The sequence below is a fragment of the Pelodiscus sinensis genome, chromosome 1 (assembly GCF_049634645.1).
Source record: "Pelodiscus sinensis isolate JC-2024 chromosome 1, ASM4963464v1, whole genome shotgun sequence".
Lineage (NCBI taxonomy): Eukaryota > Metazoa > Chordata > Testudines > Trionychidae > Pelodiscus > Pelodiscus sinensis.
Window position 1 is genome coordinate 330,569,566 of NC_134711.1, and position 13,144 is coordinate 330,582,709.

A 13,144-nucleotide genomic window follows, 5' to 3' on the forward strand; every position below is an offset into this window, starting at 1 on the left:
AGGGGGCAGGAGGACGAGTGTCGATGAAAACGGATTTGCTCGGACACCGTTCTGAACGGGGAGTGTCTCTGCGGTGCGGAGCGTAACACCGGAGGAGCTGGATGAAGAACCAGTCCCGTGGCTGCTTTTGCTCACTTCCCGAGTCACCCTCTGAGCCCGGAGCAGGGCTGCAGGCAACCGGCAGAGGAGAGATTGTGCTGTAGAGAGGAACCATGGATGGGCTCCCTGCTCACCCCGGGGGCCATAAATATCCCAAGTGTCTTCCCCTGGGGCATGGGGATGATCCGCAGCAGGGGAGTGTGTGTAGATTTCCTGTTCACACCCGACAGGCAGCACAAAGACGTTTTTGCTGGTGTCTCTGAGTCGGTCCCCCGGTGCCCCTCCAGGTCTCACTGATTTTCTCTTCTGTGTTAGCTCCTAGAAACGGAATAGAAGCTGCAGGGGATGGTGCATGATGCCAGCCGACAATCACAGCGTTTTTACCCCCGTCACCTTCATCCTGACCGGATTCCCGGGTACGGAGGAGTCTCAGGTCTCGCTCGCCATCCCCTTCTGTCTGATGTACATTGCGGTGCTTCTGGGGAACTCTCTCCTCCTCTACATCATAGCGACAGAGCGAAGCCTCCATGATCCCATGTACCTTTTCCTCTCCATGCTGGCTGCTGCAGACCTGCTGTTATCCACCACCACAGTGCCCAAGATGCTGGACTTGTTCTGGTTCAGAGCAGGGGAAATTTCTTTTGCTGCCTGCCTCACACAGATATTCTTCATCTATGTGAGTTTTTTCGCAGAATCAGCCATCCTGCTGGCCATGGCGTTTGATCGGTACGTTGCCATCTGCAACCCCCTGAGATACATCACCCTGCTCACCAAGCCTGTGGTCGGGAAGATCGGGCTGGCGGTTCTCACAAGGAGTTTCTGTTTCGCTTTCCCCATTGTCTTTCTCGTGATGCGAATGAAGATCTGCGGAAATAACCTCCTGCCTCACATCTATTGCGAGTACATGACCCTATCCCAGCTGGCCTGCGACAGCATCACATTCAACATCTGGTACGACGTAACCAAGACCATTTTAGTAATCGGCTTGGACGCTGTGCTCATTGCTGTGTCCTATGTGCTGATCCTCAGGGCCGTCTTCCAGCGCCGGTACCAGGGTGCCCGACTCAAGGCTCTGCGCACCTGTGGCTCCCACATCTGTGTCATCCTGTTGTACTACCTGCCAACTTTTGTCTCCTTCTGCAAATACCAATTTGGACAAATCATCCCTGGTTCTACTCTCAACCTCCTGGCCAACGTCTATGTGCTCCTTCTCCCCATGTTAAACCCCGTCATTTATGGGATGATGACAAAAGAGATCCTGAAGCGGGTGATCAAGATGTTTTTTAGATGCTGCAGCTGAAGCCTCCTGGCTGAGCTGAAAGAGTCAAGGAAATGCCTCGGGACTTGGAAATGAAAGCCGGGTTTTCTTCTGAATTGCCGTTGTATTGTAACGATGGACTTTCACTTCGTGAACTTGACGTAATTCTTCATCCAAGTTGTCTCCATTATTCCGGGGCTGCCCTGGCTCCAGGAACGCTGCTTCCTTCCAAAAAAAGGAAGCTGGAGCGAGTGAGTCTTGTGCTAATTTGAATTGGAACCGCAAAGCAAGAAAGAGCAAAGGTAAAATCCCCACGGGAGGGAGGATGGTGTGTTCGTCTGCTCTGCGGCAAGCTGCATCTGAGCTACCCATAGAAGGTGTCACCAATGGGTCACAAAACCTGCACCGATGCACCAGTCAAATCAACTGTGAGACTGCACCAAAGAGAAGGGGGAACAGAAGAGCGGCCACACTGAGTCAGACCAAAGGTCCATTTAGCCCAGTCCACCAGCAGTGGCCAATGCCAGCTGCCCCAGAGGGAGGGGGCACAAGGGGAATCCCCCACCGGATCCAGAAGGAGGGTGCCAGAGCGTGTTCTGCTCCCAGCCTGCCCTGTCCCTTCGCCGTGAGCGCACTGCGGAGCAGTATGGCGGGCGGGGGCACGTTTCCTCAGGGGATGGCGCAGGGATTCTGCGTCCCGTCTCCCCCCGTCCCAGCACCAGCACAGGGGGGACATCCACAAGGCTGCCACTGGCCGTGTTGGCCTGGAGACCCGCCCCGGAGGATGGAGCCAGCACAGACCCTCCACCCCGCCCCACCGCAAACACGGCCAGGGACTGAGATTAGGCCCGGCTTAGCCAGGCTGGTCTCACTCGGGTCCCCACACAGGTGGCTTCACGGCCGGGACCATGTGGGACAGAGGTTAGGAGGTGCCGTGGGGGAGGGGCTCATCGGCACATGCTCCCTGGTCCCAAATGCCCAGGGGGAGCGAGAGAGCAGAATCAGGGGTCTGGTTTATTTCATTCTAAGGCAGTGGTCCCCAACGCGGAACAAAGAGGGTCAGTGTCACATCCCCATGCTGCTGGTGTCCCAGAAGACGGGAGGGGAGGACAGAGGATGGATCACTGCTTAACTGCTCTATTCTGTTCACACACACACACACACACGCACCTCGACGTTGTGGTTCAGAGCACTGCTGGAGACAGGAAAAGCTGGACCTTTGGTCTGACCCAGGCGGCTTCATGGCAGGGACCATGGGAGAGAGCGGTTAGGAGGTGCGGTGTGGGAGGGGTTCCTTGGCACATGCTCCCTGGTCCCTGCCCGCGACCGGGGGGAGTAGAAGAGCAGATCAGGGGTCTGGTTTATTTCTTCCTAAGGGAAGTTTTGCTGCTGAGGGAAAGAGGCTGATTCCTCCAGGGGTGCGCAGGCTGGTTTAAAGTTCTGCTAATGTCACAAATCTCTGGGGGAATCTTCCCCCCCTTTCCCCCCTCCCGTTCCTGCAGCTGGGGAGACAAAATGTCCCAGCAGCGCCGAGAACGGGATGAGCTGGGTCAGACCAATGCTCCATCTTTTCCTGTCTCCAGAAGTGGCCTAAACCACCACTTTGGTGTGTGTCTGTGTGTGTGTGTGTGAAGGGTAAAGGGCAGCCAAGGTGATCCATCCCCTGTCCTCTCCTCCCATTCTTTGTGGCACCAGCAGCATGCAGATGTGACATTGACCCTCTTCGTTAAGAGCCATTGATGGATAATTCCCCCGGATTCACCTAATTCTTTTTATACCCCCCTTATACGTGCATCTAGTTCTTTTTTTGAACTCCTTTGTAATTGTGGCTCTCACAACATCCCCTGGCAGTGAGTTCCGCAGGTGAGCTCTGTGTCACATGAAAATTTTTCATATTCAATCCTCTTCCTGTTGATTACACCATAGAACCCCTGCTTTTGTATTGCATGACAAAGCTCACAGCATTTCTCTCTTTGTTTTCTCTACATCCTGCAAGATTACACAGACTGTCCAGTAAAGACTCCTCCCCGGGGGCTGGGGCAGTGCTCCCCTGCTATCATGCCCCACCAGTTTCCCTCCCCCACGGCCTGCAGGCTCTCTGGGGGAGACCAAGCTCCAGAGGCTGCCTCCCCCTCCAGCAGCCTCCCTCTCCCGCAGCCTGCAGGCTGTCTATGGGTGGCAGGGCGCTGGGGCTGCCCCTTTTGCAGTGACTCCCCCCCTCGCCCCGCACTGTAGGCTCTTTGGGGAGGGGCAGGCTCTGGGCCCCCATCCCCACGGGCTGCAGGCTCTCCACAGAGAACCAGACCTGAGGTTTGGGGTTGCAGGTTCCTAACCTGCAGGTAGGCAAGATGGTGCATCCCCAGCCCTGCTGGCTACTCCCCTGATGCTGCATCTGCCCCCAGTGGCCACTCTCAGTATCGCGTCCGTCCCCTCTCTGTGCCCCTGCCCTTCCCATTGCTCCTCTCTCGCCCCCGCCTTTCCATGGCACGGAAAACAGGCCCCTTCCCAGGAATGCAGGCTCGGGGTGCGGAGTCTGGGAGGAAGGGAGGCTGCAGGAGTATGCTGGGGGTGCAAGGTCTGGGTGGGAGGGAGGGTGCAGGAGCAGACTGGGGCTGAGGGTGCAGGGTCTGGGTGGGAGGGAGGGTGAAGCATCGGGATGGGGCACAGGGTCTGGGTGCAAGGGAGGGTGCAGGAGTGGACTGGGGCTGAGGGTGCAGGGTCTGGGTGGGAGGGAGGGTGCAGGAGTATGCTGGGGGTGCAAGGTCTGGGTGGGAGGGAGGGTGCAGGAGTGGACTGGGTCTGAGGGTGCAGGGTCTGGGTGGGAGGGAGGGAGGGTGAAGCATCGGGATGGGGCACAGGGTCTGGGTGCAAGGGAGGGTGCAGGAGTAGACTGAGGGTGCAGGATCTGGGTGGGAGGGAGGCTGCCGGAGCAGACTGGGGCTGAGGGTACAAGGTCTGGGTGGGAGGGGGGGTGCAGGAGCGGACTGTGGCTGAGGGTACAAGGTCTGGGTGGGAGGGGGGTGCAGGAGCAGACTGGGGCTGAGGGTACAAGGTCTGGGTGGGAGGGGGGTGCAGGAGCAGACTGGGGCTGGGGGTGCAGGGTCTGGGTGGGAGGGAGGCTGCCGGAGCAGACTGGGGCTGCGGGTGCAGGGTCTGGGTGGGAGGGGGGTGCAGGAGCGGACTGTGGCTGAGGGTACAAGGTCTGGGTGGGAGGGAGGTGCAGGAGCAGACTGGGGCTGAGGGTACAAGGTCTGGGTGGGAGGGTGGTGCAGGAGCAGACTGGGGCTGGGGGTGCAGGGTCTGGGTGGGAGGGGGGGTGCAGGAGCAGACTGGGGCTGAGGGTACAAGGTCTGGGTGGGAGGGAGGGTGCAGGGGCAGACTGGGGCTGAGGGTACAAGGTCTGGGTGGGAGGGTGGTGCAGGAGCAGACTGGGGCTGAGGGTGCAAGGTCTGGGTGGGAGGGAGGGTGCAGGGGCAGGCTGGGGCTGGGGTTTAAGCTCTAGCAGGGAACGAGGGGAAGGAGGGGCAGGTATTTGAGGCACTTATCTAAGGTGGCTTGCGGGGAAGCAGAGGAATCTCCACCCCGCCCTGTTCTTACAGGCACCGCCTCACGGGTCCCATTGGCCAGTTTTCCTGCCAATGGCAGTGATGGAGGCGGAGCGTGTGGGCAAATGCTTCCCTGCACAACTGTGCCCCCCCCTCCAGGCAGAAGCAGCCATGCAGGGGCTTCCATGCCAGCTCCCCACTGCTTCCCTCCACTGCGGGACAGGGGCAGCCCCAAGACTCACAGTCCAGATCAAGGGAAGGTGGGGGCTGGATTCAGCCCACAGACTTTAGCTTCCCCATCCCCCATCTAGAGGTTCCCTTCCATCCATCCAACACGGAACCTCTCAGGCCCCCACACAGTAACATGTGAAATTCAGACCCCAACCCTGGGTGCCTCCGAGAGGCAGTCCCCCCCGCCCCCCCCCCCCCCCCCGGCATCCACAAACCCAGAGGCAGGGGGAAGGGAAGAAACGTTTTTACTAAAAGGAGGGAAGTAACGTGACAGGGCTCATCACCAACGCCACGAGTAACAGCCCCACCCCACGGAGACTGGGCAGTGTCCTTCTCTCCCGTTCTTGCATCCAACACGGTAAATGTCCCTTCACAGGCACAACCCTTCTCTGCCTCCCGGCATGTGCACTGCCCTTGGTCAGGGCAGACCCAGTGTCCAGAGGTAAAGCCGCAGGGTTCACCGGCCAACGTCTATTGCTCCCCTGAATGCTCCTCCTCCACCTGCTCTCTGCCACTGCCCTGCTGGCCACGCGCCGGGCCTCCGCCACCGCCCTGCTGTCCATGCGCCGTGCCTCCACCACCACCCTGCTGGCCATGCGCCGTGCCTCCACCACCGCCCTGCTGGCCATGCGCCGTGCCTCCACCACCGCCCTGCTGGCCATGCGCCGTGCCTCCACCACCACCCTGCTGGCCATGCGCCGTGCCTCCACCACCGCCCTGCTGGCCATGCGCCGTGCCTCCACCACCACCCTGCTGGCCATGCGCCGTGCCTCCACCACCGCCCTGCTGGCCATGCGCCGTGCCTCCACCACCACCCTGCTGGCCAGGCGCCGTGCCTCCACCACCGCCCTGCTGGCCACACGTCACGGCTCTCTGCCACCGCCCTGCTGGCCACACGACACGGCTCTCTGCCACCGCCCTGCTGGCCACTCGCCGTGCCTCCACCACCGCCCTGCTGGCCACACATCACGGCTCTCTGCCACCACCCTGATGGCCACGCGCCGTGCCTCCACCACCGCCCTGCTGGCCACACGTCATGGCTCTCTGCCACCGCCCTGCTGGCCACACATTACAGCACTTTGCTGCCACCCCGCCCTGTTGGCCACTTGCCGTACCTCCATCACTGCACTGATGACCAGGACTGTGTCTAGACTGGCCAGCTGTCTACACTGACTGCTTGAATTTCCGCAAAAGCACTGACTTCCTACTGTCTGAAATCAGTGCTTCTTGCGGAAATACTATGCGGCTCCCATTCGGGCAAATGTCCCTTTTGCGCAAAACTTTTGCGCAAAAGGGCCAGTGTAGACAGCAGAGATTTGTTTTGGCAATCGGGGCTTTTTTGCGCAAAAGCGCGTCTAGATTGACCACGGGCGCTTTTCCGCAAAAAGTGATTTTGCGGAAAAGCGTCCGTGCCAATCTAGATGCTCTTTTCCGAAAATGCTTTTAATGGAAAACTTTTCCGTTAAAAGCATTTCCGGAAAATCATGCCAGTCTAGACGTAGCCCACATGTCACGGGTCTCTGCTGCCACCCTCCTGGCTGTACACCGTGTGTGCACCGCTGCACTGCTGACCACACACCATGCCTCCACCACTGCCCTATTCACCACTCGTCACGCCAGATTGATATTATTTCAAAATAACGGATTGCTGTGTGGACACGCACAATGATATTTTGAAGTTACATCAATTGTTCCAAGATAGTGCTGCTGTGTAGACGTACCCACAGAGTTGAGCAGGGCTCTTTCAGCTCACTGTGAACCCTTCCCTTTGTAACCCATTAAGGACAATCCTTCTTGTTTGTGTTCCTCCAAAATGACACACCTTGGTCTCCACATTTTAGATAAGCCCACATGTCAGACAAACGGAGCTGGTGCTGGGTGACAAATGGAGTGGATTGCCAGGAGCAAGACACCGCTCCATGTGCTGACTATGGGATCCATTGAGCAAAACAGGGGTCCACTATATTTGCATAGCCACGCCCAGGGTCTCTCTGCCTTGCACATGCTGGGAGAGAAGCTATTCTTCAGCTCCTGCTTCCTTGTACAAGGGTTCCCGTGGGTCGCAGAGCTCGGAGTCACCTACCCACTGAATCAGGGCAGAGGGACTCTCCTTCATGTGAGGCAGCCGAGTGTTCACTGTGCATGGAAACGATGGGGATGAACCAATCTTGCTGCCCTACGCTACCCAGGCCCTGACTCTGGCTGCTCGCCACTAACTCCAGGTTCCTGCCCCAAAACAAGGATCCAATTTTGTGGGGTCGCCATCAGCCACCTCTCCAGCACTGCACAAGGCCCTGGGGAGCCCTGGGGACAACACAAATGCTGCTTCCTTTGAGAGGAATGGAGAGTTCCCTAGAAATGTGAGGGGGGGAACCAAACTGCTACAACTAATACGCGTGGAACAGGAACACGGACCAAGCTAGTCAGATAGGTTCCTCCCCTTTCTCTCTCTTTCTCTCTCTTTCTCTCTCTCTCTCTCTCTCTCAGTCTGTGGCAGAGCGGGAGGATTCTCTATTCACAATGCAGAATGCATTTTGTCATGAACACATCCTCATACCCCGAGATGTCCCCTCAGTGAAAGGCTCCACAGGCCCCTCCCCGCCCTGTGGGGAGTGAGGAACATTCTGGATTTTATTTGTAGGCAGGGTAAGACCCTCTGTTGAGAGGTTCCTTCATTGACCTCCATGTGGCGTCAACGCCTTGCACTTGTCTGAGGATTTTCCATTGATGAGCTAGGATGGAGCCAGGCCGGCCAATAGCTCCCGGCGTTACATCCCCGGCTAACCAGGGTGGGTGGGAACGCTCTTCTGAAGTGGCCAACACCTCCACCCACTGTCCAGGTGACTGAGGCTACATTTACACTGCAGGCTTCTTGCGCAACAGAGCGTCCACACTGCCCGGATGCTCTCTCGCAAGAAAGCCCTAATGGCCATTCACAGAATGGCCACCAGAGCACCTGCACATCTTTCGATAGGCTGTTTTTGTGCCAAAAAAACCTGTTTCCCATCCACACACATTTTTGCACAAGAGCCTTTGCCCAAAAAGGAGTTACTCCTCATAGAAAGAGGAATACCTGTACCGCAAAACCCCTCTGTTCTGTCGATTCACTGTAAATTTCCTTGCACAAAGACACGCTTGATGTGTGGATGCTCTGAGAGTTTTTGTGCAAAAACTCTACTGTGCAGACGTAGCCTGAATTCTCCTCCAACTCCTTAAAACACACTGTCAATGCCGATACAATATGGCTTAGCTATGGTCAGGGCATGCCTGTCGCAAAGGTGATGAATTGTAGGGAATTGAAAACTTTCTGCACAGGAAATTCATGCAACTTTCCCTGGGTAAAGGTTCCATAGGACGTGTGTGCAGTGTAGTGAGTTTGCCACGTCGGAGATGGAAGTTGTGAACCTTCTGGGACCTCTGTATATAAGTGACCTTTCTAAATAATGTTCTAAAGGAGCCAGGCTCAGACAAAGCCAGAGAGGGGAAAGGGTTAATTCTTGGCTGCTGTTTCCCACCGGCATCAGTCTCAGAGGCCAGGTCCCGGGGGCTCCCTGCTGGCTCCGAGCCCCCGCTGGGATTCCCAGGTCTGCTGTATAAACACCCCTGTCCCTCAGCCCTGCGCAGTGCGGCTTCCCCAGCCCTGCAGCTCCCTGTGTCCAGCCAGCGATCGCTCATCCCGGCCGCGGCAGGAGCCCGGTGAGTCTTGGGCAGGGCAGGGATCTGCCCCGGGGTGGCTGGAAACCCCTGGCTTCTAGGAAATGTGGGAAGGGGGGTTGGCTGGAACAGGGCTGCCTCCCTCGCACTGCAGGGCAGCACGGCAGCCTCTGGCCCTGAGCAAACGCCCCTGGCCCGGCGCGGAGGGGCAGTGTCAGGCCGCGGGTGCGAGTGATGCTGACCCTCGCCCACAGGAGTCAGGGGGGTGCTGGCTGTGGGGCTCAGCGGTGCTGGGCTCGGCCATTCTTGGCTAACGGGGCTGGTTAGAAGGAACCTCCTTTGGGATCCCCTCCGGCCCTGCCATCCCCTCACCCCCTCCACACAGGGACACGGCCCGTCAGTCACTGGGGGCTCAGGGCTGGGCCCAGTGCGGGTGCAGCTGGGCCAAGGTGCAGAGCTGGAACTTTCCCACCGTGGGGCCCAGAATTCACCGATGACCAGGGCTGGGTGAGCCCGACGTGCCCTCACCTGCCGTGGAAATTCTCCATCGCAGGGCTGCGGGCAGCTCTACCAGTGCAATGCTGCATTGACAGAGCTGCCTGATGCCTCCTGGAGTCACGGCTGGACCCACTGCGGGCTGGGCTGGACAGGGGAAGTGCTGACCAGCACCCGGTGACCAAGGGGTTAAACTCAGGCAGCTAGCAAAGGTGTTGCCAGGGCACCAGAGGACCAAGGGGCAAACGGTGTTGAAATCTGAATTGGATCTAGATTCTCTGCCTGTTTCTTTGTGTGGGTGAGAAACACCCGGAGTCGAGAGACTCAGAATGATTGAAACCGAGGCAGGAATGCCAGGCCTCCGAGGAATTCAGGGCATAGGAGAGGACAAAACAAGGAGAAATTAGAAGGAAATAAGGAAAAAGTTTTCCATTAAAAGCGTTTTCGGAAAAGAGCATCTAGATTGGCACGGACGCTTTGCCGCAAAAGCACTTTTTGCAGAAAAGCGTCCGTGGCCAATCTAGACTCGCTTTTACACAAAAAAGCCCCGACTGCCATTTTTGCCATCGGGGCTTTTTTGTGCAAAACAAATTTCATAGAATCATAGAATCATAGAACTGGAAGAGACCTCAGAAGGTCATCACGTCCAGCCCCCTGCTCTAGGCAGGACCAGTTCCAACTAAATCAACCCGGCCAGGGCTTTGTCAAGCCGAGACTTAAACACCTCTAGGGATGGAGACTCCACTACTTCCCTAGGGAACCCATTCCAGTGTTTCACCACCCTCCTAGTGAAATAGTTTTTCCTAATATCCAAACTGGACCTCTCCCACCACAACTTGAGACCATTGCTCCTTGCTCTGCCATCTGTCACTACTGAGAACAGCCTTTCTCCATCCTCTTTGGACCCTCCCTTCAGGAAGTTGAAGGCTGCTATCAAATCCCCCTCACTCTTTGCTTCTGCAGACTAAACAGACCCAAGTCCCACAGCCTCTCCTCATAGGTCATGTGCTCCAGCCTTCTAATCATTTTGGTTGCCCTCCACTGGACCCTCTCCAATGCGTCCACATCCTTTTTGTAGTGGGGGCCCCAGAACTGGACACAATACTCCACATGCGGCCTCACCAAAGCCGAATAAAGGGGAATGATGACATCTCTGGATCTGCAGGCAATGCTCCTCTTAATGCAACCTAATATGCCATTAGCCTTCTTGGCTACAAATGCAGACTGTTGACTCATATCCAGCTTCTCATCCACTGTAACCCCCAGGTCCTTTTCTGCAGAACTACTACTTAGCCAGTCGGTCCCCAGCCTGTAACAATACTTGGGATTCTTCTGTCCCAAGTGCAGGACTCTACACTTGTCCTTGTTGAACCTCATCAGATTTCTTGCGGCCCAATCCTCCAATTTGTCTAAGTCATTCTGTACCCTATCTCTGTCCTTAAGCATATCTACCTCTCCCCCTAGCTTAGTGTCATCCACAAACTTGCTGAGGGTGCAATCCATCCCCTCATCCAGATCATTAATAAAGATATTGAACAAAAACGATCCTAGAACCGAACCTTGGGGAACTCTGCTAGAAACCAACCGCCATCCTGTCATCGAGTCATTGATCACTACCCGCTGGGCCCGGCCTTCTAGCCATCTTTCTATCCATCTTACCGTCCATTTATCCAATCCACATTCCCTTAACTTGCTGGCAAGGATATTGTGGGAGACCGTATCAAAAGCCTTGCTAAAGTCAAGGTATATCACATCCACTGACTTTCCCATGTCCACAGAGCCAGTTACCTCATCATAGAAGCTAATCAGATTGGTCAGGCACAACTTGCCCTTTGTGAATCCATGCTGACTCTTCCTAATCACTTTCCTCTCATCCAAGTGCCTCAATATGGATTCCTTAAGGATCCCTTCCATGATTTTTCCAGGAACCGAGGTAAGACTGACCGGCCTATAGTTCCCTGGATCATCCTTCCCTTTTTTGAAGATGGGCATTACATTTGCCTTTTTCCAGTCATCCGGGATTTCTCCCGATCTCCACGACTTTTCAAAGATAATAGCCAAAGGCTCCACAATGACATTTGCCAACTCCCTCAGTACCCTCGGATGCACTAAGTCCGGACCTATGGATTTATGTACGGTTAGCTTTTCTAAATAGTTCCTAACCTGTTCTTTACCCACCACGGGCTGTCCATCTTCATCCCATCTTGCGTCACTTGCTGCAGAAGTCGAGGAGCTGACCTTGTCCGTGAATACAGAGGCAAAGAAAGCATTGAGTACTTCAGCTTTCCCCACGACATCTGTCACTAGGTTACCTCCTTCATCCATTAGGGGCCGCACACCCTCTCTGATCACCTTCTTCTTGTTAACATGCCTATAGAAACCTTTCTTGTTATCCTTCACATCCTTAGCCAGTCGCAATTCCATTTGTGCTTTCGCCTTCCTGATAACCCCCCGGCATTCTCGAGCTATACCTTTAAACCCCTCCCTGGTCATTTGTCCAAGTTTCCACTCTTTGTAAGCTTCGTTTTTGTGCTTAAGTTCACCACTCCGGTCTCCTACCATGTTTGCCTCTCTTGCTACGTGTCGGGATGGTTTCTTTCTGTGCCTTCAATAAGGCTTCTTTGAAATACTGCCAGCTGTCCTGGGCTCCTTTCCCTTCATGTTAGCATCCCAGGGGATTCTGCCCATCAGATCTCGGAGGGAGTCAAAATCTGCTTTTTTGAAGTCCAAGGTGAGTATTTTACTGCTCTCTTTTCTTCCTTTCGTCAGGATCCTGAAATCTACCATCTCATGATCACTGCTTCCCAGGTTGTCACCCACCTCTACTTCCCCTATTAGTTCCTCCCTGTTTGTGAGCAGAAGGTCAAGCTGCGCACGGCCCCTGGTCGGATCCTTCAGCACTTGTGTCAAGAAGTTATCCCCAACATTCTCCAAAAACTTCCTGGATTGCCTGTGTACTGCCGTATTGGTTTCCCAGCAGATGTCAGGGTGATTAAAGTCCCCCACGAGAACCAGGGCCTGCGATCTGGAAGCTTCGCTCAGTTGTCCGTAGAAAGCCTCATCTACCTCATCCACCTGATTCGGTGGCCTGTAGCAAACACCAACCACAGCATCAATGCTGTTGTTTGCTCCTTTAAACTTAACCCATAGACTCTCAACAGGTTTTTCTCCCTCTTTATACTGGAGTTCAGAGCAATCGTAGTGCTCTCTTACATATAGTGCAACTCCTCCTCCTTTTGTCCCCTGCCTGTTGTTCCTGAACAGTCTGTACCCTTCCATGAGAGCGCTCCAGTGTGGTCTGCCTGTAGGTGAGATTTGCCGACATCTTTAGGGCCAAATCCTGGAAAAACCTTTGCACCTTTCCTCATTTCAGTGCTTCCTTGCGGCTCGGGTCGAGGCCTCAACACTTGAAGGGGGCAGGAGGACAAGTGTCGATGAAAACGGATTTGCTCGGACACCGTTCTGAACGGGGAGTGTCTCTGCGGTGCGGAGCGTAACACCGGAGGAGCTGGATGAAGAACCAGTCCCGTGGCTGCTTTCGCTCACTTCCCGAGTCACCCTCTGAGCCCGGAGCAGGGCTGCAGGCAACCGGCAGAGGAGAGATTGTGCTGTAGAGAGGAACCATGGATGGGCTCCCTGCTCACCCCGGGGGCCATAAATATCCCAAGTGTCTTCCCCTGGGGCATGGGGATGATCCGCAGCAGGGGAGTGTGTGTAGGTTTCCTGTTCACACCCAACAGGCAGCACAAAGACGTTTTTGCTGGTGTCTCTGAGTCGGTCCCCCGGTGCCCCTCCAATTCCCACTGATTGTCTCTTCCGTGTTAGCTGCTGGAAATGGAATAGAAGCTGCAGGGGATGGTGC

General features: G+C 55.8%; 1 protein-coding gene across 1 annotated transcript; it reads left to right on the forward strand.

Moving 5' to 3' along the window:
• The first annotated feature begins 451 nt into the window (after positions 1 to 451).
• On the forward strand, positions 452 to 1,399 carry LOC142827368 (olfactory receptor 52B2-like). Its single transcript, XM_075922546.1, has one exon. The coding sequence runs from the start codon at positions 452 to 454 to the stop codon at positions 1,397 to 1,399; it is 948 nt and encodes a 315-aa protein (XP_075778661.1).
• Positions 1,400 to 13,144: the final 11,745 nt, after the last annotated feature.

Bases quoted from the DNA above. Each gene is read 5' to 3' on its own strand.
- LOC142827368 (XM_075922546.1), top strand. From the start codon at position 452: ATGATGCCAGCCGACAATCACAGCGTTTTTACCCCCGTCACCTTCATC.